The sequence below is a fragment of the Micromesistius poutassou genome (assembly GCF_964030765.1).
Source record: "Micromesistius poutassou genome assembly, chromosome: 2".
In the NCBI taxonomy this organism is placed as follows: Eukaryota; Metazoa; Chordata; class Actinopteri; order Gadiformes; family Gadidae; genus Micromesistius; species Micromesistius poutassou.
Window position 1 is genome coordinate 20,431,293 of NC_140272.1, and position 27,161 is coordinate 20,458,453.

The window sequence follows — 27,161 nt, forward strand, 5'->3', positions numbered from 1 at the left end:
AGGCTTGTTGCTCTAGCGTCTTCCGTCTCTCTCCTCAGGGCCAGAGAACAGAGAAAGGCCAGGGGTCCTGAGAGCCTTACACGAGGCCCCGCCCCCCACCCCCTCAGCCTCTGATGTAACTCCTCCCCTTCCTCTCCATCCTCCTCCTCTTCTCTTCTACATTCTCCCCCCCCCCCCCCCCCGTCCTCCTCCTCTTCTCTCTACACCGAGAGGAACCATGAACTCTTCCCAGACGGACTGAGGACAAGACAGGTGTCCATCTTGGCAGCTCTGACAGACTGATGGGTGGAGCCCAGATAGCCTGGCTCCCATCACAGCATCCCCACCTCCTCTCCCACCGCCTGCCGCTCCTCCCCTCCTCCCCTCCTCCCCTCCTCCTGCTCCTGCTCCTCCCCCCCCTCCTGCTCCTCCTCCACAGTGTCGCTGGGAGGCCATCGCATTAAGAAAAATATAAAAACAACCTCATGGCATCTTTGCAGTCTTCATGGGTGAAGCTCTAGTGCCAGTCAGCCTCGACTGTTTGGAGACGTCAGACGATACGATTACCCACCCTGGATCACCGGAGGAGGGAGGGGGGGGAGGAGGAGGAGGAGGGAGAGGGAGGGGCCGGGGGGGTGGAGGAGGAGGAGGAGGAGGAGGAGGGAGGGGCCGGGGGGGTGGAGGAGGAGGAGGGAGAGGGAGGGGCCGGGGGGTGGAGGCTACAGACATGGAGGAGGGAGACTGAACCTGGTGCGTTTGGTATCCGAAACGTGATCCACGTGAGGATGAGGGAGAAAAAAACATAAACCAAATATCACTTCCATGTTGCGTTTGCATGCAGGATCTTTATTTTTCTGCTTACTCCTTCTCTCCTCACGACACGTTAAGAGCAATCACAGCAAAAAGAGAAACCCTGTTTGCTGACATTTATGACATTAGCCCCCCTCCCACCGCCACCTCCCCCCCACCCCCCCCCCCCACCGCCCCCTCCCCCCCCGCCAGCCACCTCGACTTTGCAGGCTTACCAACCTGTTAATCAGTTAATCAAAAAAAAAAAGAACACACACCGGATGAAGTACACTTGAATGTAAGAGGGACGTTGTCAGATGTCGGTCGGGGTCTGAGCTACGATGTCTTAATTTGTTACATGGACTTTGTACGGAGTCGTTCCCGGCGGTCGCACTTTGCTGGCCTGATGTGGTGTGTCCGTGTTTGTTGAATCCAATGCATGTGTTTGAGCTAGGAGCTCCTGCATGCTGGCCAAACTGCTTTAGTGTCGTTTCTTTTTTGTATTTCTCTGTGTAGTTGTGTCTTCACTTACGTCCTCATCAAACTTATCCTTGCCCTGTGTAATGTGAACTGTGTAAGGGGAAAAAAAATGACTTATTTTCTTTTTTAAGTGCTTTTTTTAAGTTATTTATTTTGAACCTCATTATTTATTTATTGGTCTAATTATTTGGCCTCGAGAACGGTTGACGCTTGAGTCTCTCTTTCACTCCTTGTGTGGTTAAAAATGTGACATGTTCCCAAAACGGTTCAAACTTTGTCTCTGTTGGTTTGTGTTCTTCGCGTGAACCTCGAAAGGCCTCGGAGTCTCGAGGGGAGTGTCAGATGCCATTGCCTTGACTTCTCCCGTCTCTGGGAGGTCTCTATGCTTGCTCTGTAAAGGACGGGTCCGACGCGGCCCGGGCCCCCGGGCCCCCGGGCCCCCGGGCCCCCGCCCACCTGGGCCCCCGGGCCCCCGCCCACCCGGGCCCATCAAATCCATATTTTGGACTATTGCATATTCCTGTATATAAACTGACGAGGTAAGGGGCTTATGAAAACCCTGAATCTTTTTTCATAAGAGGACTGTATTTAAGATTATAAATTATTTTACTCCCATTATGAGAACTTAAGACAACGACCTGGGTAAACATGACGACTGTATTGCTTGTAAATAATGTAGATATTACAAAATGAGTCATGTGCATGAGATTTAAGACAAAGAAACCGCAACAAGAGCATCTTAGTGGCCATGGACTGAGATGATTTTAACTGCTTCACTTTAAGAGTATCCAATATAAGTGTTACTGAAAAGAACATTTTCTTTAAGCATGCAATTGAAAAATCTAATGTTAGAAATATAAGTGGGAAAAACAAAGTTAGCTGAAACAATTATCTTTCAAAACAGAACATTTACACTTTGTGCTTTTGTTTCTTAGCTAGCAAAAACGAAACCCCTTCTGCCAGTGGTGCCAACTACTTTGAATGCTATTTTGCCTAATAATAAAATAATATGTTATGTTGGGGAAAAAAGTCAACCCAAAATATCAGTACATTTTAGATCCACAGAGGCAATACAAACAGAGCATAAGACATGTACAAGATCTAGAACTAGTTCATCTGTATAGACCTTTAAAATGTTAGCTTTTAGAGGTCAGGTTTGATGATGGTGATGGTGGTGATGGTGATGATGAAAATGGTGATGGTGATGATGATGGTGATGATGGTGATAGTGATGAAGATGAGTGATAGAGTGATGATGATGATGACATGATGATGATGCTGGATTTTGTGAATGCAATGACAGATCACAGTTACAGGTAAGAAGGCGCTGTGTATAATGAAATAGGGTTATTTTACAGTCAAATATTGGATTTTGAGGAGATCGCCATAAGACAGACAGTGTGGGCCTCCAGCCAAAGCTTTGAGTTGAATCTAGAATGTTCTTTCTCCCTCTTTACGTCCCTCTTTCCGTTTGCTCTCCTCATCCTACTGCCATCGTATGATCCGTACCCTATAATTCTAGACAGCTCTGTTTAGAAAGTGCCTGCTCACTAACGTAAAGGAGACAATATCAGGAACCATCTGTTGTATGTACTCTCAAAGGTTCAAAAAGTGACCTGTTTATTTTCCTAAATTGTCTGTTGACGACTCTGCTCAAGGAAATGTGTTGAACTTGATGAGCCAAGTCAGAGTTAAAGATGAGTTTGTCGGTGGTGTGAATGATGCTTATGCACTGATGATGTGAGGTTTTGCTTAATGTCAGAAATCCGTAACAACAGTTAAACTTCTCACCCCGGGTTACTTCAATGTGGTTTTTTTGCGATGTTATTATGAAAAAAACCCACGAAATTCAGTTTCTTTGTGTGGGAGACGCTGTCACAGGCGTCTATTCAAAGTTTCAATGTCATTGTTAAAAGAGATATGTTTTTTTCTGCATGAACTTGTTTCTTTGACTGTCTAGAAAATGTTCTTCCAGCGTTTAACATAAAGCGAAACCAAGCAGTTTTTCCCTGAAACCAATTGTGTCCCACTCACCCTCCCCTTTTGTGTTTCCTTTTCATTTTGATTTCCTCTCATGTGCACACCAATGTACACAAACGTGACACACACACATGTGACATGAATACACACAACCACCCGCCCGCCTCTCTCTGCACTCATGTCTTTGGGAACTGCTCAGACAGGTTTTACTCAGGGTTGAAGAACGGGGAGAAGGAGAACACAGTGTGTGTGCGTGTGTGTGTGTGTGTGTGTGTGTGTGCGTGCGTGCGTGCGTGTGTGTGTGTGCATGCGTGCCAGCCCACATGTATTTGTGTGTGTGTGTGTGTGTGTGTGTTTGTGTGTGTGTGTGTGTGTGTGTGTGTATGTAGGTGTGTGCATGTGTGCAGGTGCATGCACTTTTGTATGCATGTGTGTTTGTGGGAGAGAGAGATTTAGAGAGCGTATGTGGGTTAGAGATGCTCCACTTGGTCATTGATTAGTTAGTATTGGTAACTGAATAACTTTTAATAAGTATAAGTATAGGGATTTTTTTTTACATTTATTCACAAAATGTTGTTTATCAGAGTAATAAGATTAAAAATGACGTCATTATTGGCCTACTTAAATTTCTATTTAGATTATGAAGCGATGTAACGTAAGATGTTTGCATCAAATTTACATCAACCTCAAACTATGTGGTGTATTGCAAATAGTTGTATTTTGTTTACTTTGTTCAGAAGACTCGGAAGGCCCAAATTTCTATTTTTTATATAAACAAAAAAACGTTTTTTTAATTAAAATAATGGATCCCTCCAGCTGTTTTAGAATATCTTATATTTTCATATTTGCTAAAAATCTCAATTGGAGCGACGTCCTCGTGTGAGACTGACCCACTGCACTGCCTTCCCTTTCTTCTCCTGTGTCTCTTCTTCTTCTCAAACTTCTTACCAGAAACCTTTTGGAACGCAGACATTGTACAGAATCACTCGCCAATCACACACACACACACACACACACACACACACACACATTGTAGATTCACAGAGAGAGTTCTGCGCACTGTAGGACAACACAACACAACACAACACAACACACACGATATTTCCCTCAGAGATGCAGTCGGTGGACGTCCTCTGTCCTCAGACGTGTCTCAGAGATGTGATCCGACGCAGGCCTCGTCGTAGGAGAGCCAATCATCACACTGCATGCTAGAATGGTAGACCCCTTTCAGGTCCACTCTCCCCCTCTCCCTCCATCGTTCCTCTCTCACCCTGACGCTCTCCCCCCCCCGCTGTGTTCCACTCTCGCCTGCGGTCGTGCACTCATCGTGTTGCCGTCCACCTCCTCATTTGACGCGTCTCTTTTCTCTCTCATTCCCCTTTTTGTGGGCTAGTTTTTGTTTATTTATGTATTCATTTTTTTTGGACAATTGTGCATGCACGAGCATCACTGGATAGCTGATGCTTTTAAAATAATATTTGGTTGCTGAGGCCAAGTGTTTTTGAATTGCCCTCATATGTGGAAAATGTCTTCTGAATGCTTTACATAATTTCTGCTGTAAAATGAAATCAGAATTAAAAAAATTTGCACTTTAAAATTCTTGGCCTGGTTTATGAATGTGTATGTACACTTAAACGATGCTTATGCCACAGTGGGATTGAAAGCAATTAACTGTAGCTATGGGGTGGGGTGTGTGTGTGTGTGTGTGTGTGTGTGTGTGTGTGTGTGTGTGTGTGTGTGTGTGTGTGTGTGTGTGTGTGTTTGGGGGGGGGGGGGGGGGGGGGGGGTATCTGGTGGGCTCTGTTGACACACTGACTAACACGTCGTGCTATTCAGATGTATATAATGTACACACTATCATAAACAGCATATCAAACCATACATGCAGAACACCGCAGAGCCCCCTATAATAAATAACACTCCACCATCCTGGGTGTTTTCTCTAATTTACGTTACGTCTACCGGAAATGACGTCAATTTCGCGGCTCTCATTACGTGGTTTGTTCCGGCGAGAAGTGGATCCGCTGCTGCCGAGGGGCTGCCGTATCGACAGAGGTATTTATACTGGGTTTATAAGCTGTTTTTTTATTGTTCGATACCGAAAAGCACACACTGTTTCATGAAGAAGAAGCCTGCCTGTTTTTAAACGGCACCCCGCGGTCGTTTCTGTCCAGAGCGTCGACACTGTGAGCGCTAACGCGTTAGCCTTCTCCCATTGGAAACAATGCAGGCCCGGCTAACGGCTAGCGGCTAGCGTTAGCCTCCGCTCTGGGACCGCAGTGGGGTTTAAAGCCCCGACAGGAGCCTCCTCCACGGGCAGGGCTCGGTGTGCCGCCCCGGTCTCCTGGTGGGGTGGAGGTCCACTGGTTCGTCTCCTGGTGACTCTCTGTACATGTTCTGATCAACTGTCTTCAACAGCTGGTCTCAGACGTGATGTGAAGTTGTGTTCTCCGGCTGGTGGCCTAACATGTTATTATTAACATGTTATTATTAACATGTTAGCCTGCCTGCTATAAAGATTATACATCGGTAGTTAACAACGATCTTACACGTTAGTGTCGCCACAGGGAGTTGATTCTGTCTTAACGACTGAACCGTCGATCTGCTCCCCGGGATTCGAACCTCTCGGTTGTTGATCGCAGCCCTTCGGATTAAATGAGGCCACCGAGTTGGGGAAAAAAACAATGACACATTTATATATACTGCACAATATTAAAATAAGAAGATGCATCTGTGTGTCTGTAAGTGGTGTGTTTTGAATGAGTGTCGTGTTATGCGATCTCTTCAACGTTTGGTGAAGACTTTCCGACAAATCGGTTTGCAAAAAAGAGAATCCGGATCAGGATTCGGCCTAATTTCAGGATCAGAGAGACGCTCGCATTATCATCCCCCCGTGTCTGCGTGTTTCTACTTATATCAAATGGTAACACTGAACTCCTAATCAAAGTCTGACATTATTTAAAATGTGAACGGGTCGGGTTTAAAGTGTACATGGCTGACAGCGGCCTGCAGGTCGTTCCCTGCAGGCCGTCCGGCTGAATGTTTACCGTGTCCCGAATGGAAAGGGGCCGTATGTGGTGCCAAGAGCCTCCTGTCTCACTCACGTTCATATTGAAGAATCGATGACATTAAGTTTCACTTTCAATGGATTTGCAAACAGGCCCTCCGACAGGCCTCTGTTGCGTCGCTATGGCGATGTTTCGTTTTTCCTTGTCCGTTTAAACAAGCGTTTTATGTGTTAAGGACTAGACTGTTTTCTGAGGTTGACTGTCAATAATTTTAACTCTAGCCAAACACTTGCATGTGTTTACCCAGTGTAACAACGATGATGATGTCTCCTTGTGCGAAGAACACAAATCGCCCAAATTCTGCTTGTTTACCAAATTGCTTAAGAAATGTTTTTCTACTAGGTCTCCATTCGGAAAATGATTTCTGGCAGATTGTTGCAATATCACAGTTGGCCACTAAATATGGATTTTTAAGACGTAGTTTTATGGTTAGTCTTGTGAGCTTATGGCAGCTGGTACTGAGTGAGTCTCTGGTTTAACTGAGTGCCCAGTAGACCAGTTATACAGCTGGTACTGAGTGAGTCTCTGGTTTAACTCAGTGCCCAGTAGACCAGTTATACAGCTGGTACTGAGTGAGTCTCTGGTTTAACTGAGTGCCCAGTAGACCAGTTATACAGCTGGTACTGAGTGAGTCTCTGGTTTAACTGAGTGCCCAGTAGACCAGTTATACAGCTGGTACTGAGTGAGTCTCTGGTTTAACTCAGTGCCCAGTAGACCAGTTATACAGCTGGTACTGAGTGAGTCTCTGGTTTAACTCAGTGCCCAGTAGACCAGTTATACAGCTGCTGCCACTTCCCCACAACTTGGCTACATCAAAGCAAAACATTCTTCCATTTCCAACACCTACTTTGGCCTGTGTATAATAACGTGTATATTTCATAAATATGTATTTTCATTTAGTTTTTATTGAAAGGCGACTTTTTTCCATATGTATTTTACAGTACTCAATCCCAACATGGGCCTACCTACCTCTTATGGAGCATTTCCACCGCAGGGTGCGGGTCGGTTCGGTCTGCTAAGGTGCGGCACGGGTCACGTTTCCACCGCCAAAAGTGGGCGTGACCCGGACTGAGCCATGTTGAGCCGTACTCGTCTCACAGTACTCCTCCGTTGAGGTACTGAGAGCCTGAAAGGGTCCCGGCAAGTTTGAGCTACACATGCTGTCCGTTGATTGGTCGACAGAATCACTTCCGTGCGACAGGGGGATAATAACAAACAAACACAGTACCCGCGAGGGATTTCTGGACAACGGCGAAAGTTTGCCGTCCTTCTTGGACATCCTACGTTGTTGCTCTTTGTTCATTGTGCACGTTCTTCTTTTTCATGGATTTATTAGCAGGCTACACTGTGTCGGGCTGCTATGAGGTCACCATGCTTATGTAGCTGCCGTGGCTATCGCCATCCGGCTTAAGCCCCGCCCACCATAAGGGTACTGGTGGCGGTGGAAACGTGAGCCGTAACTGAGCTGGGCTACACCATACCCTCACTACTGGGCTGAGGCGTGCTGGTCTGAAGCGTAACTCCGTTATTGTACTAAGGACTACTCTGAGGGTCTAGAGGGACTCGTCAGAGGGTGCTCTTATCTCTGTATCTGTTTCTGCAATCAAGGCTCCTTTTGCCTTTGCAAGCTGTGTTTTCCAATATAAAATTCCTTCAACCTGAAATACTCTCATCCTAAATTCATGTGAAAGAAATTGAAGCACTCTTTTTCTAACTCTTGTTTTTAACCTCCCTCTCCTCCAACCCTCTCCTCTCCGCGTCCTCACAGCCATGAGCTCCCAGCTGCAGGTCTTCTCCCCTCCCTCCATCTCCTCCAGTGCCTTTTGCCGCGTCAAGAAGCTGAAGGTGGAGAGCAACGTGTGGGACGTGTCCACCACCGAGGGCTATGGCTCCATGGCCGGCCCTTCAGCCTACAGCTTCAACCCGGCCATGGCCGTGCCGCCCTTCGCCCCCTCCCTGGTGTTCCCCCCGGCGGCGCCCGGCTCCAGGGGCCAGGTGGTGGTGAGGGCGGCCGACAGCACCGGCAGCGCCCCGCGGGGCTCTGGCCGCCGGCTGGCCAGCGACCAGGCCGCCTCCTACGGCCACTCCCACGCCGAGACGGCCTCGGACACGCGGGCCCACCGCCACGGCCAGAAGAGGAAGGCGGAGGAGGCCAGCGAGGGAAGCGGCTGCGGCAGCGTGCAGATCCTGGAGGAGCTGTCGGCCCCCGCCGCCACCTACTCCACCCGCACGGTGGGCGGCGGGGGCGGGGGCACGGGGCAGTCCATCCCCCACTCGGCCACCACCACCAAGAGCAGCAGCTCCAACGGCGAGGGGGACTACCAGCTGGTGCAGCACGAGATCCTGTGCTCCATGGCCTGCAGCTACGAGGTGCTGGAGTTCCTGGGCAGGGGTACCTTCGGACAGGTGGCCAAGTGCTGGAAGAGGGGCACCAACGAGATAGTGGCCATCAAGATCCTCAAGAACCATCCCTCGTACGCGCGCCAGGGCCAGATCGAGGTACGCTCTCCTTCGTTTGGACTCCGTCCCCCCGACTGTACTCGCTCTGTTTGGGACGTGGGACTCAAACGTACGTGTTTGTGTTTTTTCACAGGTTGGTATCCTCAATCGCCTGAGTGCGGAGAATGCGGATGAGTACAACTTTGTGCGTTCGTACGAGTGCTTCCAACACAAGGGCCACACCTGCCTGGTGTTTGAGATGCTGGAGCAGAATCTGTACGACTTCCTGAAGCACAGCAAGTTCAGCCCTCTTCCCCTGCGCCACATCCGGCCCATCCTCCAGCAGGTCCGCCCCCCTGACCCGCCTTTGAGTCGTCCTTCACCTCGGTCGTCTCCGGTTCCTGTCCGTGGTGGTAGTGTGTAATCTTTGGTTCTATGTTGTTGTCGTCCAGGTGGCCACGGCCCTGATGAAGCTGAAGAGCTTGGGGCTGATCCACGCCGACCTGAAGCCAGAGAACATCATGCTGGTGGACCCCCTCAGACAGCCCTACCGGGTGAAGGTCATCGACTTCGGCTCCGCCAGCCACGTCTCCAAAGCCGTGTGCTCCACCTACCTGCAGTCCAGATACTACAGGTGTGTTGGTCAGGGCCGCGCCTTCCTCCTTGATTCAAGATATTCAATGAACTGGTTTTCAGTGACCAAATGATAGGAGCTAACCTGGAGCTATGCTATGCACTATGACGGTTTTTACACTTATCTAAAGAAACCCCTTAATGAGGGTTGGGGGGCTTGCCTCGGGACGGCTACAGCTAGCTTGTGGACATTTGGGATTGAACCGTGTACCTTTCGGCTAGGACTCTTCTAGCATAACAAACTATGTGCTGGACCGTGCTGGTTAGAGACTCAAGGTCCCCCCCCTGCTGGTTAGAGACTCAAGGTCCCCTCCCTGCTGGTTAGAGACTCAAGGTCCCCTCCCTGCTGGTTAGAGACTCAAGGTCCCCTCCCTGCTGGTTACAGAGACTCAAGGTCCCCCCCCTGCTGGTTACAGAGACTCAAGGTCCCCTCCCTGCTGGTTACAGACTCAAGGTCCCCTCCCTGCTGGTTACAGAGACTCAAGGTCCCCCCCCTGCTGGTTACAGAGACTCAAGGTCCCCTCCCTGCTGGTTACAGAGACTCAAGGTCCCCTCCCTGCTGGTTACAGAGACTCAAGGTCCCCTCCCTGCTGGTTACAGAGACTCAAGGTCCCCTCCCTGCTGGTTAGACTCAAGGTCCCCTCCCTGCTGGTTACAGAGACTCAAGGTCCCCTCCCTGCTGGTTACAGAGACTCAAGGTCCCCTCCCTGCTGGTTAGAGACTCAAGGTCCCCTCCCTGCTGGTTACAGAGACTCAAGGTCCCCCCCCTGCTGGTTACAGAGACTCAAGGTCCCCTCCCTGCTGGTTACAGAGACTCAAGGTCCCCTCCCTGCTGGTTACAGAGACTCAAGGTCCCCTCCCTGCTGGTTACAGAGACTCAAGGTCCCCTCCCTGCTGGTTACAGAGACTCAAGGTCCCCTCCCCGCTGGTTACAGAGACTCAAGGTCCCCTCCCTGCTGGTTACAGAGACTCAAGTTCCCAGTAGGCCTCAATGTTCCAGAAAGGGAGAAGTTGTGCCCCTTTGTCGTCAACAAAGGCAGCGATGAAGCCTGCGGTCGGCAAAACCGCAATCACAGCACAGCCAGAGTGACGCTGAGTGACGCTGGAAGCCAAGGGCACGTCTGTCATGTCTCGTGTTTTCTCAGAACAAATGAATATGCCCGCAATCTAAGAAATAATTCATCACACCACTTGCACATAAAAACAACATGTACGGATGTATTGAGATGTGGGGATTGGTGGGTGGGGGCTGTCCTCGTGTGTGTGTGTGTGTGTTTATATAGGAGCGCTGGCACTCACACAGAGTCGTACTCTAGCACATTATATCCCTCACAAGGATTGGTGCACACAAAGTGTCCCTCATGGATTGCACCAATGAGGGTGCTGTAGCTACGGTGTTGGCGTGGTGGACTCCACCTAACCCTCCGGTTGGTTCTGCAGGGCGCCAGAGATCATCCTCGGCCTGCCCTTCTGTGAGGCCATCGACATGTGGTCCCTGGGCTGTGTGATCGCTGAGCTGTTCCTGGGCTGGCCTCTGTACCCGGGAGCCTCCGAGTACGACCAGGTAGGTGCAGAGCGTCCACACGCCAACACCAAGACCCCGCTGACGTGTTGACTCATCCCCCAATGTGTGTGTGCAGTGCAAGGCTTTTTTACTGCGAGTGGTAATATGAACAAATATATAATGCAGAGTGAGCTTGTTAATACTCAGTTTACATAGATACATGTCAAAAGAGGATTATAAAATCGGATTAAAATGACACATTGTGATGCTACATCGAAATGACTGCCTCCATCTGAGAAGTATAGGATCATTGGAATGTTATTGGAAGTGATGATGTTTTTGTCCTGTCCCCCATAATGACATTCTGTCATTATGGGGGACATTGTGTTTGAAACTGCCCCAATGTTTCTCATTCTAGATATGAAAAAACAAGGTTTGGGTAGCCTAGGTTAGGGTGTGTTTACATTCAATTCAGATATTCCATTACTACATCTCTCAAGGCATCAAGTCCTATTAACAACTATTGGGTTGAAGATGTCTATTGTTCAGAACTAAAAACAGTTAGTATCTTCTGTTACCAATCCTCCTTGGGATTCAAAGCTCCAACTGCAGAGAGCTTGTTCCACAGTGGTGGAACAAGCTCTGTGCCATGTCAGGGTCACAGTCGCTCTCACCTGTTCAGAGTTCACCTAGACTCTACATAACCAGTCCCCCCCACCCACTATTGTATGTTGTACGTCCTGGTACTTAATGTACGCACTTAATGAATGTTGTATTTATTCATAGTACTTTAATGGTGTAGCATCTGCAGTAGCTAGCTATCACTGCTGTGTACGGGGAATGGGGTTAGCCTGGCGATTGTTAGTACTTGCACTTGGTTCTTTAAACATCTCTACTGTACCGATGGAGATATATTGTTTCACTTCTTATGACAAATGTACTTACTGTAAGTCGCTTTGGATAAAAGCGTCTGCGAAATGCCCTCAATGTAAATGTTTGTGTTTGTCCAGATCCGCTACATCTCCCAGACCCAGGGCCTGCCGGCAGAGTATCTGCTGAGCGCCGGCACAAAGACCAGTCGCTTCTTCAACCGCGGCACCGACTCCAGCTACCCCCTCTGGAGACTGAAGGTACATACAGACTCCAGCTACCCCCTCTGGAGACTGAAGGTACATACACAGACTCCAGCTACCCCCTCTGGAGACTGAAGGTACATACACAGACTCCAGCTACCCCCTCTGGAGACTGAAGGTACATACACAGACTCCAGCTACCCCCCCTGGAGACTGAAGGTACATACACAGACTCCAGCTACCCCCTCTGGAGACTCAAGGTACACTACCATTACATGGTACAGACTGAAGGTACACTACCATTACATGATACAGACTGAAGGTACACTACCATTACATGATACAGACTGAAGGTACACTACCATTACATGGTACAGACTGAAGGTACACTACCATTACATGATACAGACTGAAGGTACACTACCATTACATGATGCAGACTGAAGGTACACTACCATTACATGGTACAGACTGAAGGTACACTACCATTACATGATACAGACTGAAGGTACACTACCATTACATGATACAGACTGAAGGTACACTACCATTACATGATACAGACTGAAGGTACACTACCATTACATGATACAGACTGAAGGTACACTACCATTACATGATACAGACTGAAGGTACACTACCATTACATGATACAGACTGAAGGTACACTACCATTACATGATACAGACTGAAGGTACACTACCATTACATGATACAGACTGAAGGTACACTACCATTACATGATACAGACTGAAGGTACACTACCATTACATGATACAGACTGAAGGTACACTACCATTACATGATACAGACTCCAGCTACCCCCTCTGGAGGCTCAACGTACACTACCATTACATGATACACAGATACAGACTCCAGCTACCCCCTCTGAGACTGAAGGTACATACACAGACTCCAGCTACCCCCTCTGAGACTGAAGGTACATACACAGACTCCAGCTACCCCCTCTGGAGACTGAAGGTACACTACCATTACATGTCCATATGTTCCCTGTTGAGGGCTCGTGTGGACGAGTGTGGATGTCATATTTAGACCCACAGTGACACAGCTTTTATTATTATTCTAGAGGCTTTTCTCTTTTTTCAAATTAGGCCACCACACTCGTCATATTGTAGGACCCCGTTGTGGTTGTGTGCAACTATATTTCATAATGTTCTTGTGGTATTAGTCGATTTTATGTTTGCATATAAATCATCAAAATGTTTGCCTTGTTTGTTAAATGAGCAGCAACCCTCTTTGTTCCCTTCAGACTCCTTCAGAGCAGGAGGTGGAGCTGGGCATCAAGTCAAAGGAGGCCAGGAAGTACATCTTCAACTGTCTTGACGATATGATGCAGGTAGGCTCCCCTGCTCTTGGCACTGAGAGCGCTGTCCATCCGTCTCCATTATGCTCTTTTGTTCGTTCATGCCTTGTCAAACACGCTGACGCCCACCACGGCAGTAACCACGAATTGACCTTGTCTTTCCACTCCAAGGTCAACCTGTCTTCACACCTGGAGGGAACAGACATGCTGGCGGAGAAGGCCGACAGGCGGGAGTTCATCGACCTCTTGAAGAGGATGCTCCGATTGGACGCCGACAAGAGGATCACGCCCACAAAGACCCTGGGTCACCCCTTCGTCACCATGAGCCACCTCATGGATTACCCCCACAGCTCTCAGTGAGTGTCTATTAACATGTAGTACTACTAATACTACCAGTTACCCCCACAGCTCTCAGTGAGTGTCTATTAACATGTAGTACTACTAATACTACCAGTTACCCCCACAGCTCTCAGTGAGTGTCTATTAACATGTAGTACTACTAATACTACCAGTTACCCCCACAGCTCTCAGTGAGTGTCTATTAACATGTAGTACTACTAATACTACCAGTTACCCCCACAGCTCTCAGTGAGTGTCTATTAACATGTAGTACTACTAATACTACCAGTTACCCCCACAGCTCTCAGTGAGTCTCTATTAACATGTAGTACTACTAATACTACTAGTTACCCCCACAGCTCTCAGTGAGTGTATATTAACATGTAGTACTACTAATACTACCAGTTACCCCCACAGCTCTCAGTGAGTGTATATTAACATGTAGTACTACTAATACTACTAGTTACCCCCACAGCTCTCAGTGAGTGTATATTAACATGTAGTACTACTAATACTACTAGTTACCCCCACAGCTCTCAGTGAGTGTATATTAACAAGAAGTTCTGCTGATAATACTTGAATAGCCGTGAATAGAGATGTATGTTGCATTATAGTCTACTGGTTGGGTAGTTTGATCTGAGTTTGAATGTCTACCTGTAGCTTTCCTGGCACAAGATGTCCTCCTGCTCCTAAATGTCATCAACGTCCCTTCACGTGGTTCACTGGTATAAAGGGCCGTGTAGCAGCCTGGCTAACGCGTGTCTGTCTGTCCACCTCCAGTGTGAAGTCGTGCTTTCAGAACATGGAGATCTGCAAGAGACGGAGCTCCTCCTATGAAAGCAGCAAGTCCCTGTACTCCACCAACGCTGTCCCCAGTGCCTCCGCCGGCAACCTCACGGTCACCTTCAGCAGCCAGCTCAACCAGCACAACCAGGCACGCACCGCCCACACACACACACACACACACACACACACACACACACACACACACACACACACACACACACACACACACACACACACACACACACACACACACACACACACAGAATGACGCCGCCGTCCCAGGGCTAATCAGCTGGACTCTGCCCCCTCTCTCTCTCTCTCTCTCCACAACAGGTGCCTTCAGCAGCGGGGACGGTGCCTCTGCTCAACTACCAGCCGGCTCTGTACCAGCAGGCGACCATCAACATCCCTGGTCTGACCCAGCAGGGCGTCCCGCTGCAGACCCGCGGCGCCGGCCTGTGCAGCCAGGCCGAGCCCTTCCAGCAGACGCTCATCGTCTGCCCCCCCACCACCATCCAAGGTAGAGGAACCGAGCCCCCCCCGGAAACACACCTGTAGGTCTCTGTGAGAGCTGAGGGGCGGCGTGGGGCTCAGGAGGTAGAGCGGGTCGGCTGGTCACCACAAGGTCGCTGGTTCGATCCCCGGCTCCTCCTCCTAGCGGAGTGTGGAGGTGTCCCTGAGCGAGACGCCTCACCCTGACTGCTCCTGACCCGCTGGCTGTCGCCCTGAGGGGTCCACTCCGCCGTCGGTGTGTGAATGTGTGATGAACGGGTGAATGTCAGTCAACACTGTAGAGCGCTGTGGATAAGAGCGCTGTATAAATGAGGAGCATTTATTCATAGAAACACACTTAATGTCCAGACACTGAGGACCTTGTAAACGGTGTAGCTATTACTAGTATAATACTGCTATATACTATCTAATATATATATGTAATACTGACGCTGTATATGTAAAGGTGTACCCTGTGTGTCCGCTGAAGGCTCTGTGTTCTGGTTGGTTATACTATATAATATATATGTAATACTGACGCTGTATATGTAAAGGTGTACCCTGTGTGTCCGCTGAAGGCTCTGTGTTCTGGTTGGTTATACTATATAATATATATGTAATACTGACGCTGTATATGTAAAGGTGTACCCTGTGTGTCCGCTGAAGGCTCTGTGTTCTGGTTGCAGGGCTGCAGTCCTCCAACAAGAGTGGCGCCTACCCGGTGAGGATGGAGAACTCTGTGCCCATCGTACCTCAGAACCAGTCGGCCCAGTCACTGCAGATCCCGCCCAGCATGCTCACCCAGGTTGGTACTAGAAACCGGTCTCTCGTGGTGTTGAAGGGGCCATGACGGGCCACCAGGTGTGCTGTGATTAGCCGTTAAGCCGTTAAGCCTTTTTGGAAATCTGCCCCTTAAGACACCACAGCTGGGCGTGTCCACCTAGATGTGTGACGGATAGATGAGCAACGTCTGCTACTGTCCACTGGGTCGGCTGGTGGACTGATCTGTCCAGCACACATCTAGGTGGACATGCCTACTTTCTGCCCCTTGTGATGTCATAAGGGAAGATTTCCAAAACGGCTTGTAACGGCTAATCACACCACACCTGGTGGCACGTCATGGCACCTTTAAGCATAGCAGTGTGTTCAAACAAACCCGACGCAGAGTCAGGGTTTGAGTTTGAGTAAACAGATGCCACAACTTTCGCAAGTCATCAACGGCCACGGTTGTGTTTTTATTGGGTGTGGGGTTAAATAAAATCCTGTATGGCGCAAAAGCAGGGACTACGGACGTCCAGCATTATTGTGAGACTACTACTGCTCATCAACTTTGTAATCTGTGTATTTGGTGGCATATGGCTTTTGGTTTGTTTTGAAATACACAGGAAGTTTGAGTGTGATATTGTGCAATGGTACCCTCCAGAGTTTCATCATAGTGAAACCATTTCAAGGTAAACATCACAAAGCTAGTTTTACTGAAAATAATAAGAGTGGTTATGGGATGATTTGTAAACTGACACAATAAACTTCCCAATTGAAGTAAACTTTGATCGGTAAGATGAACTGATCGGTAAGATGATATGCTTTGACAACGGAAAGTGAGAAGATAACGTAGCGCTCACTTTCTGCCGAGGATGATCAAAACGGTTGTGAAAGCAGTTTTACCCTTTAACACGCCCACCACTGACTCAACTCATATTCCCCACACTGGCTCACGATTTCCTTTAAAATTCATAAATTACCTATCCGCCAAACCCTAGTAACAGTTAAAACACCTCACAGTGAGCTCTGATGCCCTATGAGGACAGCTGATAGGTGGCTCACCTGGACTGAAAGCTGATTGGTTGGTCATTGAGACGGTAGGGACATCTGTAGTGGATCATTTACTATTTTAAATGTAGACCGAACTGAACACACATTTCCAATCCATCGCCGTTTCTTTGCTGATTCGTCTGATTCAACACTCCTTTCAGAGTCGGGAGGTGAATGGAGAAATGTCTGCCTCCCTTTTTCAGATGGCCTGGATGCTCGTGGTTATCCACTGCTAGCGGTCTACTGCTATATTTCCTTCCTAACCCCGCCCTCAAGGAAATCCTCTTCCTAGGGATGTGGAAAAACCATAAGTCTCCAGGCTCTTTAACTGTACCCTAACCCTGTGCCCACATATCCTCCCCCACCCCACCCTCCCCACCCTAACTGTACCCTAACCCTGTGCCCACATGTCCTCCCTCCCTCCCCCTCCCCACCCCACCCTAACTGTACCCTAACCCTGTGCCCACATATCCTCCCCCTCCCCACCCCACCCTAACTGTACCCTAACCCTGTGCCCACATGTCCTCCCTCCCCACCCTCCCCCACCCCACCCTAACTGTACCCTAACCCTGTGCCCACATATCCTCCTCCCCCCCACCCCACCCTCCAACCCCACCCTCCCCCACCCCTCCCCACCCCACCCTAACTGTACCCTAACCCTGTGCCCACATGTCCTCCCTCCCCACCCTCCCCCACCCCACCCTAACTGTACCCTAACCCTGTGCCCACATATCCTCCTCCCCCCCACCCCACCCTCCAACCCCACCCTCCCCCACCCCTCCCCACCCCACCCTAACTGTACCCTAACCCTGTGCCCACATATCCTCCCCCACCCCACCCTCCCCACCCCACCCTAATTGTACCCTAACCCTGTGCCCACATATCCTCCCTCCCCCTCCCCACCCTAACTGTACCCTAACCCTGTGCCCACATATCCTCCCTCCCCCCCCTAGGGCTCCTGCACCCCCCTGATGGTGGCGACCCTACACCCTCCGTCTGCAGGCCTAGCCCCCCAGTACTCTCTGCCCTTAGGGCTGGGCCCCGGGGTGCCCCGGCCCACGCTGCTGGAGCATACAGCCACAGTGCTGGTAAAGCCCTCCGTGGGAGACGCGCGGGCGCACGCACCCCCCCCCCCCCCCCCCCAGCACCACTAACCGCGGCGTCACCCTGCTCCCCTCATTGACCTCTTCCCCTCCCCAGCACCTCCCTCTCACCCTGAGGCCCCGGCTCCTGGTGACATGCTGCCTCTCTCCCCCCTCTGCCTCCAGTCCCACTGCGTTGGGATACCCAGTAAAATATATAACTGCCTGCCAAAAAAATTATTGAAACGCGGGATAAGATTCCTTGTTGGAATAGCGCTACCAAAGGACTAGGAGCAGCGCTTCTACCCATTGTTAAACCGCTGCCGGCATTCTAACGATTCAGTCCACCGCTGTGGGATGCTGGCTGGTTGGGTGTCCCATCCTCCTCCTCCATCGCTCTCTCTCCTCATCCTCTCGTCCCCCATAGGTCTGCTGAACGCATGGAGCGCATGAGCGGCTGCCCCGGCCTTCGTTTTGCTTGCAGCTTCTTGTTCTCTGTCTGTCTTCCTCTCCCCCACCCCCCCACCCCCCCCGCTTCGCTGGAGGAGGGTGCAGGACGATTGAACTACACACACACACACACACACACACACACACACACACACACACACACACACACACACACACACACACACACACACACACACACACGGTGCCTCCGGGCACTTGACTCTGTGCGGTGGCCCCTCCCACCCGGTGGCATGCCCTTTCTCCTTCATGACAGCCGTCACCCTGCTGTCTGACTGCGGCCAACTCTAACTAACACTATTGTTGGGTGTGTTTTTTCCTCAAACAGGCACCGTGGTATTGTGTGTGTGTGTGTGCGTGTTGTGTTGTGAGTGTGTGTGGGGGGTGTTGTGTGTGTGGGGGGTGTTGTGTTGTGAGTGTGTGTGGGGGGTGTTGTTTTGCACGTGTAGGTCTTAGTCGAGGTCAGCTCAGTCAGTTGTCTGGGTGTCAAATGCTTTGCATGACAGAACTGGTCGCTGTGCCACAGGGCTCTGGACCAGAGGATGGCTGTTTTAAGGCTGTTGTAAGGCTGCTTTTGTGCTTCTTGACTGTAGAGGGGAACCGCCCCCGGGCGTCGGTCTCCGCCGCTGACGTCCACCCGTCTCTTAAGCATGGTTCAGTGTTGCCCGTTGCGGTGGTGAGGTCGCTGGCGCCCGCGGCGTGCGGTCGCCCGTCAGGACTCCCGTCCGTGTGACTTACGGTCGTCTCGTCTGTCTCTCTCGCCCACCGTCACCCCTCCCCCCCCCCCCAGCAGGCCTGGCCCACCGGCACCCAGCAGATCCTCATCCCGTCGTCGTGGCAACAGGTCCCGGGCGTGGCCATCCACAGCGCCGCCCACCCGGCGGCCGTGGGGGAGTCGCCGCTGGGCGTGCTCCACCCGGGCGCCGCCGCGCAGCAGCAGCACAGCTGGAGGTGGGTTTGGGAACGTCGACTCCTGGTGGACGTCATCGTTCGTTTGAATGAATCAGTTCGCCTCGGTCAGTTCGGCAAGAAGCGTTGTTTGTTCGTTTGTTCGCGTTTCCGGTAGCAGTGAATCACGGTTCTCAGTCACTGAGTCGGTCAGACTCGGCTCCTCCCTCGTTCTCGTTCAGTCGTGCAAACAGGCATCAATCAACACAACATTAACTCAGTTCCTTTTAGCTGAGGAGCGCTTCATGTTAGAATCAGGATGTTGTTGCCCGTCTGGCTCTCGTGACGTCTCAGTCCTCGAGTCTTCACCGCTAAACACAGTCAGTGAACGAACGGCGACTCGCGAGTCAGCGACTAGTGGGCGGAGCTGGGAGTCGAGTCTCGGAGAACGAACGAGACGAACTGAAACGGGGAATCAGGTCGGTTCGTTCGTGTTAAAGAGTCGTTCATTGTAACTGATCGGTTGGTGAACGAGCCATCACTAACGTTGTGTTTGTTGTCCACCAGGAGCACGGCCCAGACCCGGTCCCAGCCCGAGAGGAAGAAGGTTAAGGCCAGACGAGGAGAGAGCAGGAACAGGTACGGACCAAAACACACACCCATCCACAGTGAAACTGTGTTCTCAGGTGGATGCACTGAAGACTATTTAAATATCTCTTTTCAGAGGGTGGCAAACGCTAGATTAGTGTATCAGAGATGCAAACTCCTTTCAGCACAGTACAATGGCTGTTAGACCGAGTTTTCAGGCAGATGCAAATATACTTAAAAGTAACTAGAAATGAGCATGTAAAGCAAGTCTTATTAAAATGGTTTCAATGGGCAGCATTCACCCAGACCTCATAGTTGTGGCAGGGTTTCTATATTCATGCAATATTCTCACCTTTTTACCCCTTACCCGTTTGCATTCCTTGTGTACACTTCATGGCATAAACAGAATTTTCCGTCCCGTATAATAGACAGGATTTGTGCTGTTTCCAAGTGGGCAGACCTAATCAGTGTTAGAGTGTGAATGATGCTCACCACGCTGTTGGATCGTCCTCTTAAGCACTGGATCAATAACGACTCCATTAGAACCTCTCACTTAGATCTGTGTCTTAGCACAGAATCAAGAGCGTAATTTCAGACCAACAGTAAATACAGACGCCAGTAGAGCACGGAACTCAAACCCTTTCACTCCATCGTCTGTACAAATCTAAAATGCTTTCCTGTTGAACAGTGAGCAGAATGTGTCCGCGGGCTCACTGTGATCCCCTCTCCTCCTCCAGGGGTTTGTCCACGGCCTCGCTGCTCAGCAGCAGTGACGTGACGCCCGCCGTATTGTCCCAGCCAATCATCATCTCCGACACCCCCAGCCCTGCGGTCAGCATCATCACCATCCACAGCGACACGGACACGGAGGACGAGCGCAAGTTCCACCCCGCCAGGTCAGTCCCCCAACCGCCTTCACCTGTAGCACCCACCAAGACGGCCATACAGCTGGTTTGGACTAGACACACTAAGAGGGGTTTGTTAGGAGTGGAGTTAGTGTTGGAGGTAATGTTAGCGTTGGATTCTAGGTGGTGCTTTAAACCTAGTTTGGGTTAAGGTTAAACCTAGACATGGTAAGGGTTGTGGTCTAAACCATAAGTTAGGTTTCGGTGGTGCTCTGGGATACCAACCACTCAACCAACGGGGGCAGTTGTATCCTTGTTTACATCCACTAACCAGTCGTGTGTGTGTGTGTGTGTGTGTGTGTGTGTGTGTGTGTGTGTGTGTGTGTGTGTGTGTGTGTGTGTGTGTGTGTGTGTGTGTGTGTGTGTGTGTGTGTGTGTGTGTGTGTGTGTGTGTGTGTGTGTGTGTGTGTGTGTGCCTGCCTCAGTGTGAGCCTCAGTCAGAGGACCAACGTCATCAGCTGCGTGACGGTGCACGACTCGGACTCGTCCAACGCCAGCCCCCTGACCCCGCTGGGCCGCGGCCCACCGCCCTCCAGCGCGCCGTCCTCCCGCCACCACGCCCGCTCCCTGGCCGTGGTGGCGCCCTCCGTCAAGGCCCCGGGGCCCGACCGGCCCGCCGGGCCCCGCGCCCGCGCCGACACTGGTGGGTCTCAGACCAGTGACCGTACACTGGACCAGTGACTACACACTGGACCTGGGCTCAGACCAGTGACCGTACACTGGACCAGTGACCGCACACTGGACCAGTGACCGTACACTGGACCAGTGACCACACACTGGACCAGTGACCACACACTGGACCAGTGACCACACACTGGACCAGTGACCTTACACTGGACCAGTGACCGTACACTGGACCTGGGCTCAGACCAGTGACCGTACACTGGACCAGTGGCCACACACTGGACCAGTGACCGTACACTGGACCTGGGCTCAGACCAGTGACCGCACACTGGACCTGGGCTCAGACCAGTGACCGCACACTGGACCTGGGCTCAGACCAGTGACCACACACTGGACCAGTGACCATACACTGGACCTGGGCTCAGACCAGTGACCGTACACTGGACCAGTGACCGTACACTGGACCTGGGCTCAGACCAGTGACCGTACACTGGACCAGTGACCGTACACTGGACCTGGGCTCAGACCAGTGACCGTACACTGGACCAGTGACCGTACACTGGACCTGGGCTCAGACCAGTGACCGTACACTGGACCAGTGACCGTACACTGGGCCCAGACCAGTGACCGTACACTGGACCAGTGACCATACACTGGACCTGGGCTCAGACCAGTGACCGTACACTGGACCAGTGACCGTACACTGGACCTGGGCTCAGGTCCATTAGAGCAGTAAACCAGTGGTACGTTACATACACTGGACCTGGTCAGGGCTAAACCTGAACTGAGGCCATTGTAAGGTTTGTAACGTGCTGATTATCAATATCTGTATCTACATCTAAAACCATTAAAGAACTTCTTTTTGTGTTTGCGTGTTCATGCATTACTGTTAGATTAAACGATAAATAGGGTAGTATGTTGTACTGATCTCTTGATCCTTATTGGCTGCTGCGTCCTGTTGACTGAGCTCACTCCGCTGCGTTTGACCGTCTCCCCCCCAGTGAACTACATGAAGCCCAAGAGGTCTGCCAACCGCCAGCCCTGTGGCTCCCGCGATGACGCAGAGCGGCAGGGGGCCGTACCCAGCCAGTCCCACCCCCTCAACCTCAGCCAGGTCAGTCCTACACCCTCTGTACCCAATAGACCCTCTGTACCAGCCTAGACCCTCTGTACCCAATAGACCTTCTGTACCCAATAGACCCTCTGTACCCAATAGACCTTCTGTACCCAATAGACCCTCTGTACCCAATAGACCCTCTGTACCCAATAGACCCTCTGTACCAGCCTAGACCCTCTGTACCAGCCTAGACCCTCTGTACCAGCCTAGACCCTCTGTACCCAATAGACCCTCTGTACCCAAAAGACCCTCTGTACCCAAAAGACCCTCTGTACCCAAAAGACCCTCTGTACCCAATAGACCCTCTGTACCCAAAAGACCCTCTGTACCAGCCTAGACCCTCTGTACCAGCCTAGTCTTAGTGTTCATTCTGTCACTACTTCCCAACCAATGAGTTGTGTTAATTGACAGCTGCTGTGTTTTTCAGCACACTAGGGTTAGGGTTAAGGTTGGGTTAGGGTTAGGTTGGTATAGGGTTAGGGTTAGGTTGGTATAGGGTTAGGTTGGTATAGGGTTAGGTTGGTATAGGGTTAGGTTGGTATAGGGTTAGATTGGTATAGGGTTAGGGTTAGGTTGGTATAGGGTTAGGGGTAGGGTTAGGTTGGTATAGGGTTAGGGTTAGATTGGTATAGGGTTAGGTTGGTATAGGGTTAGGGTTAGGTTGGTATAGGGGTAGGGTTAGGGTTAGGTTGGTATAGGGGTAGGGTTAGGTTGGTATAGGGTTAGGGTTAGGTTGGTATAGGGGTAGGGTTAGTGTTAGGGTTAGGTTGGTGTAGGGTTAGGTTGGTATAGGGGTAGGGTTAGGGTTAGGTTGGTATAGGGGTAGGGTTAGGGGTAGGTTGGTATAGGGGTAGGGGTAGGGTTAGGTTGGTATAGGGTTAGGGGTAGGGTTAGGGTTAGGTTGGTATAGGGGTAGGGTTAGGGTTAGGTTGGTGTAGGGGTAGGGTTAGGGTTAGGTTGGTATAGGGTTGGTATAGGGTTAGGGGTATGGTTAGTGTTAGGTTGGTATAGGGTTAGGGTTAGGTTGGTATAGGGTTAGGTTGGTATAGGGTTAGGAGTAGGGTTAGGGTTAGGTTGGTATAGGGTTAGGTTGGTTTAGGGTTAGGTTGGTATAGGGTTAGGTTGGTATAGGGTTAGGGTTAGTGTTAGGTTGGTATAGGGTTAGGGTTAGGTTGGTATAGGGTTAGGAGTAGGGTTAGGGTTAGGTTGGTATAGGGTTAGGTTGGTTTAGGGTTAGGTTGGTATAGGGTTAGGGGAAGGGTTAGGGTTAGGTTAGTATATTTAACCTTGTGCCCTGTCCCTCATAGAGATCCTGTTTGTGTATGTGTGAATTAATACATTTTATTTTGTGTCAAACCACATAAATTGTCATTCTTTTCATTATTAAACCTCAGAGGTTACACTTTGACACTGATTTTCATTCTTATGTGTGACATTTCAGGAATAAATAGTCACGGAAATTTGCCAGAAACTCTTTTCTCAGAAAAGTCATTGAAATGTGTACGAACCCTATATACAATATAAAACAGAAACAATATAATAAGCGCTGTACATGGCGAGGGGAGTATTTTGGTGGTACTGGGTGGATGTATTCTATACATACGTTACTCTCAGTAAGTCTCTCTTGGGCTACTTGGTGCTCCAGGCCTGTGAAGCCTAACCTGGACTCTCTGTCTCTCTCTGTCTCTGTCTCTGTCTCTCTCTGTCTCTGTCTCTGTCTCTCTCTCTCTGTTTCTGTCTTTCTGTCTGTCTGTCTGTCTGTCTCTGTCTCTGTGTGTGTCTCTCTCTCTCTCTCTCTGTGTCTCTCTCTCTCTCTCTCTCTCAGGTCCAGCCGGTGGTGTCTTCATCCCAGGAGCGCCTGCGTGCGTCCCACCACCACCACCACTCTGCCTCCTCCTCCTCCTCCTCGTCCTCCTCCTCGTCCTCCTCCTCCTCCTCCTCCTCGTCCGCCCGGCGTCAGCAGACCTTCCTCCCCTCCTCCCACTTCAGCTTCCCGGACGCGTCGTCTCTGTCCGTGGCCCCGGGGCCCGGCCTGTACTCCTACCCTGCCTCCGCCGCTCTGTCCTCGGCCTCCCAGGCCATGGAGCAGCTGCTGGGCCACGCCGCCGCCGCCGCCGCCGCCGGCCACGGCCCCTCCCCGGCCGGCTACGCCGCCGCCGCCGCTGCCGCCGCCGCCGGCTACGCCAGCGCCACCTCGGCGCGCCGCGACGCCGCCGCCCGCAAGGACCAGGCGGCGGCCGGCCTGCTGCACGCCGCGCTGCCCGCCGCCTACCAGCACCCCTTCAGCGCCGCCGCGCCCTACGTCAGCGTCACGCCGCGCGCCGAGGCCTACGGGGCCTACCAGCTCAGCCCCCGACGCCTGCCGCAGTACCCCTACCTATAGGGGGTACCCCAGTACCCCCCTATAGGGGACCCCCTGTACCTCTACCTATAGGGGGGTACCCCTACCTATAGAGGGGACCCCTGTACCCCACTACCCCCCTATAGGGGACCCCCTGTACCCCAGTACACCTACCTATAGGGGGGACCCCTGCACCCCTGTACCCCCCTATAGGGGACCCCCTGTACCCCTACCTATAGGGGGTACCCCCCTGTACCCCTACCTATAGGGGGTACAGCTACCTATAGAGGGGTCCCCCTGTACCCCTACCTATAGGGGGTACACCTGTACCCCAGTACCCCTACCTATAGGGGATACCCCAGTACCTATAGGGGGGTACCCCTGTACCCCCTATAGAGGGGTCCCCCTATAGGTAGGGGTACAGGGGGACCCCTCTATAGGGGGTACAGGGGTATACCCTATAGGGGTACCTATAGGGGGGTCTTTCCAGTACCCTTACAAGCAGAGAGCTCCTCCCAGTACCCCTCCTTACCTGAATGCCCCAGCTCTGTACCCTAACCCCTAAAGAGGTCTGTCCTCCTGTACCCCCAGCCCTACAGTAAACCAGCCCTACCAGCCCTCCCAGTCCTACAGAGAGCTGCTCCAGGCCTCGAGGCCTACCTCACTGAGGGAGGCCTACCTCACTGAGGGAGGCCTACCTCACTGAGGGAGGCCAGCAGGAGGGCCTCTAGTGCAGGTCCGTGGTCAGGATGGAGGCACAGGGGTGATATCAACTATTAGACTGCTGCAGTTCACAAGGAGGAAACCCCTTTTCACCACAGCTACTTTTAAATGCTCCTTTTAAACTCATTTCTAATGTTTTATCCAATATTTTGCATTGTTTTACCTTGTATCGGTTTAATTATCCTTTGAGGAAGTGTGTTTAGTTTCTAACACCCTCTCTATTTTGTCCCTCCCCGTTTAATTCAGAAGTGGAATTTGGCGTTGTGGTAAATGTTTCTGTTTTGTTCAAGCTATAGGGCTTTCTGTGATAAGAGGAATACTTCCTATAACATGACACTTTGGCTCCGCCCTGAAGCCTTGCACAAAAGGCTTGAGCTGGCAAAAAAAAAAGTTTCCTTTTGTGACCCATGAGTTTAATGTGATGCACTAATCCCATGATATTTCCTGTGTTTTGGCTCATGTGTTTTGGCTGTATCACTACATTCATCACAAATAGTACTTATTTTATAATGCATAAATTATGTTTTTTGTCAGTGTGAGGTCGTTGGAAATGTATTCACTACCCGAGAGAAGTCCGTCTCTGCTGAAAAAGGCATTGATGGGACTGTGATGGTTGTTTTAATTTAAAAAATGCACATGTGATAATGTCACAATTAATGTACTAAGTGTTTTAGGAAGGGCGCATATGGACCTTATGCAATAGAAACATTTGAACTTCATCAACTGTGAGTGCTGAATGTATTTATCAAGTTAAACGTATAGTGATGGATTGCGTGCCCATCTTCAGGAACAAAGGAATCCTCAAGTTTTAACATGTAACGAAAATGGACTTGGGAAAGATTACTTACTGTACCCCTCCTCTACCCGACACTCCGACGATTACCAAAACGTCCTGGAAATACCTGCTGATCATTAGCCAGAGAATTGCTTTTTGTGAAGTATTTTCTAGAATACATTTATATAACATATGACTAGATTTCTTACTATTTTCCATGTTTTAGAAACTAGCTCATTATATTAACCGATATACTTTAGCTAGAACAACCCATTCTTTGATCCAACAGTACTAATGGATTCCGTGTAAGAGGCTGTAACGGCGTCATCTCGTACCGAAGCACACGCGTCTCACACCTGAATGATGCGTCCCATTAACATGCAAAGAACACGTACTAACACAAACTATTAAGTATTTTTAATCAGAAACTAATCTCATTTGTTGTAATCGTGTATTTATTTAACCATTCCCAATGAGTAGTACCATATTTGAATATACATGCAAAGGTTGCAAGTTGGATTTTTAAGTCTTACTCGGATGTATTGTGGTGAATGTAAACCACAGCTGCATCCTGTATAATATGATATCGCTCGTGATTATTGATGGGTTGTCTGTACACTTAACATAACGGATGCACACTTATCAGCTCTCGGTTGGAGGTACACATGGATTTAAGTTTTGTAATGGTGGGGCAGTCTTTGTCTGTGGTCAAGCAAGTTCCTCCTGGAATCCTGAAACGAAAGGCTTTTGGATTTGATCTCATCCCTATATGTTTGCATATGTCTTGCTGTTAAATGTATTTTTAGCTGTTTAAATCCCATCCTTCCATGGCATTGTTAAGAAGTTATCTGGTAGACTAATTCAGGGATAAGGTTTCAGTTCAAACTATCGTTACTGTTTTTCAATAAAATAACCTCAAGTCCAGTGGTTGGTTTATTTACAAACGGTTTGA

General features: G+C 50.3%; 2 protein-coding genes across 5 annotated transcripts in view; both read left to right on the top strand.

The window, feature by feature from the left end:
• LOC311338242 (calmodulin-binding transcription activator 1-like) overlaps positions 1-114 on the top strand; it is a gene marked incomplete at both ends in the record, with an annotated part of 7,343 nt that extends 7,229 nt beyond the window's left edge. Inside the window, one exon of the mRNA XM_084463474.1 lies at positions 39-114. Coding sequence (XP_084319600.1) covers positions 39-114 — 76 coding nt within the window. The remainder of the gene's footprint in view (positions 1-38) is intronic.
• Positions 115-5,217: 5,103 nt separating this feature from the next.
• hipk1b (homeodomain interacting protein kinase 1b) lies at positions 5,218-27,133 on the top strand. Of its 4 annotated transcripts, none has more exons than XM_084464814.1 (18): positions 5,218-5,283; positions 8,065-8,795; positions 8,890-9,081; positions 9,188-9,369; positions 10,809-10,932; positions 11,883-12,002; positions 13,216-13,302; positions 13,441-13,625; positions 14,389-14,542; positions 14,728-14,914; positions 15,573-15,691; positions 17,652-17,786; positions 19,039-19,199; positions 19,704-19,775; positions 20,462-20,620; positions 21,055-21,272; positions 22,255-22,367; positions 24,196-27,133. In XM_084464814.1, exons 2-18 carry the CDS (start codon positions 8,067-8,069, stop codon positions 24,751-24,753), a joined length of 3,495 nt encoding a protein of 1,164 aa, XP_084320940.1. In that variant the 5' UTR covers positions 5,218-5,283; positions 8,065-8,066; the 3' UTR covers positions 24,754-27,133. The 4 variants fall into 4 exon arrangements, with proteins under 4 accessions (XP_084320940.1, XP_084320941.1, XP_084320942.1 ...); XM_084464815.1 differs by having other exon boundaries at positions 19,042-19,199; XM_084464816.1 differs by lacking the exon at positions 17,652-17,786.
• The last annotated feature ends 28 nt before the right edge of the window (positions 27,134-27,161 follow it).

Excerpts from the sequence above, each read along its gene's own strand:
- hipk1b (XM_084464814.1), top strand. The coding sequence starts at position 8,067 with ATGAGCTCCCAGCTGCAGGTCTTCTCCCCTCCCTCCATCTCCTCCAGT. Across the intron at positions 9,370-10,808 it reads CTGCAGTCCAGATACTACAG|GGCGCCAGAGATCATCCTCG; the intron begins GTGTGTTGGTCA and ends TTGGTTCTGCAG. Across the intron at positions 13,303-13,440 it reads GTCTTGACGATATGATGCAG|GTCAACCTGTCTTCACACCT; the intron begins GTAGGCTCCCCT and ends TTCCACTCCAAG.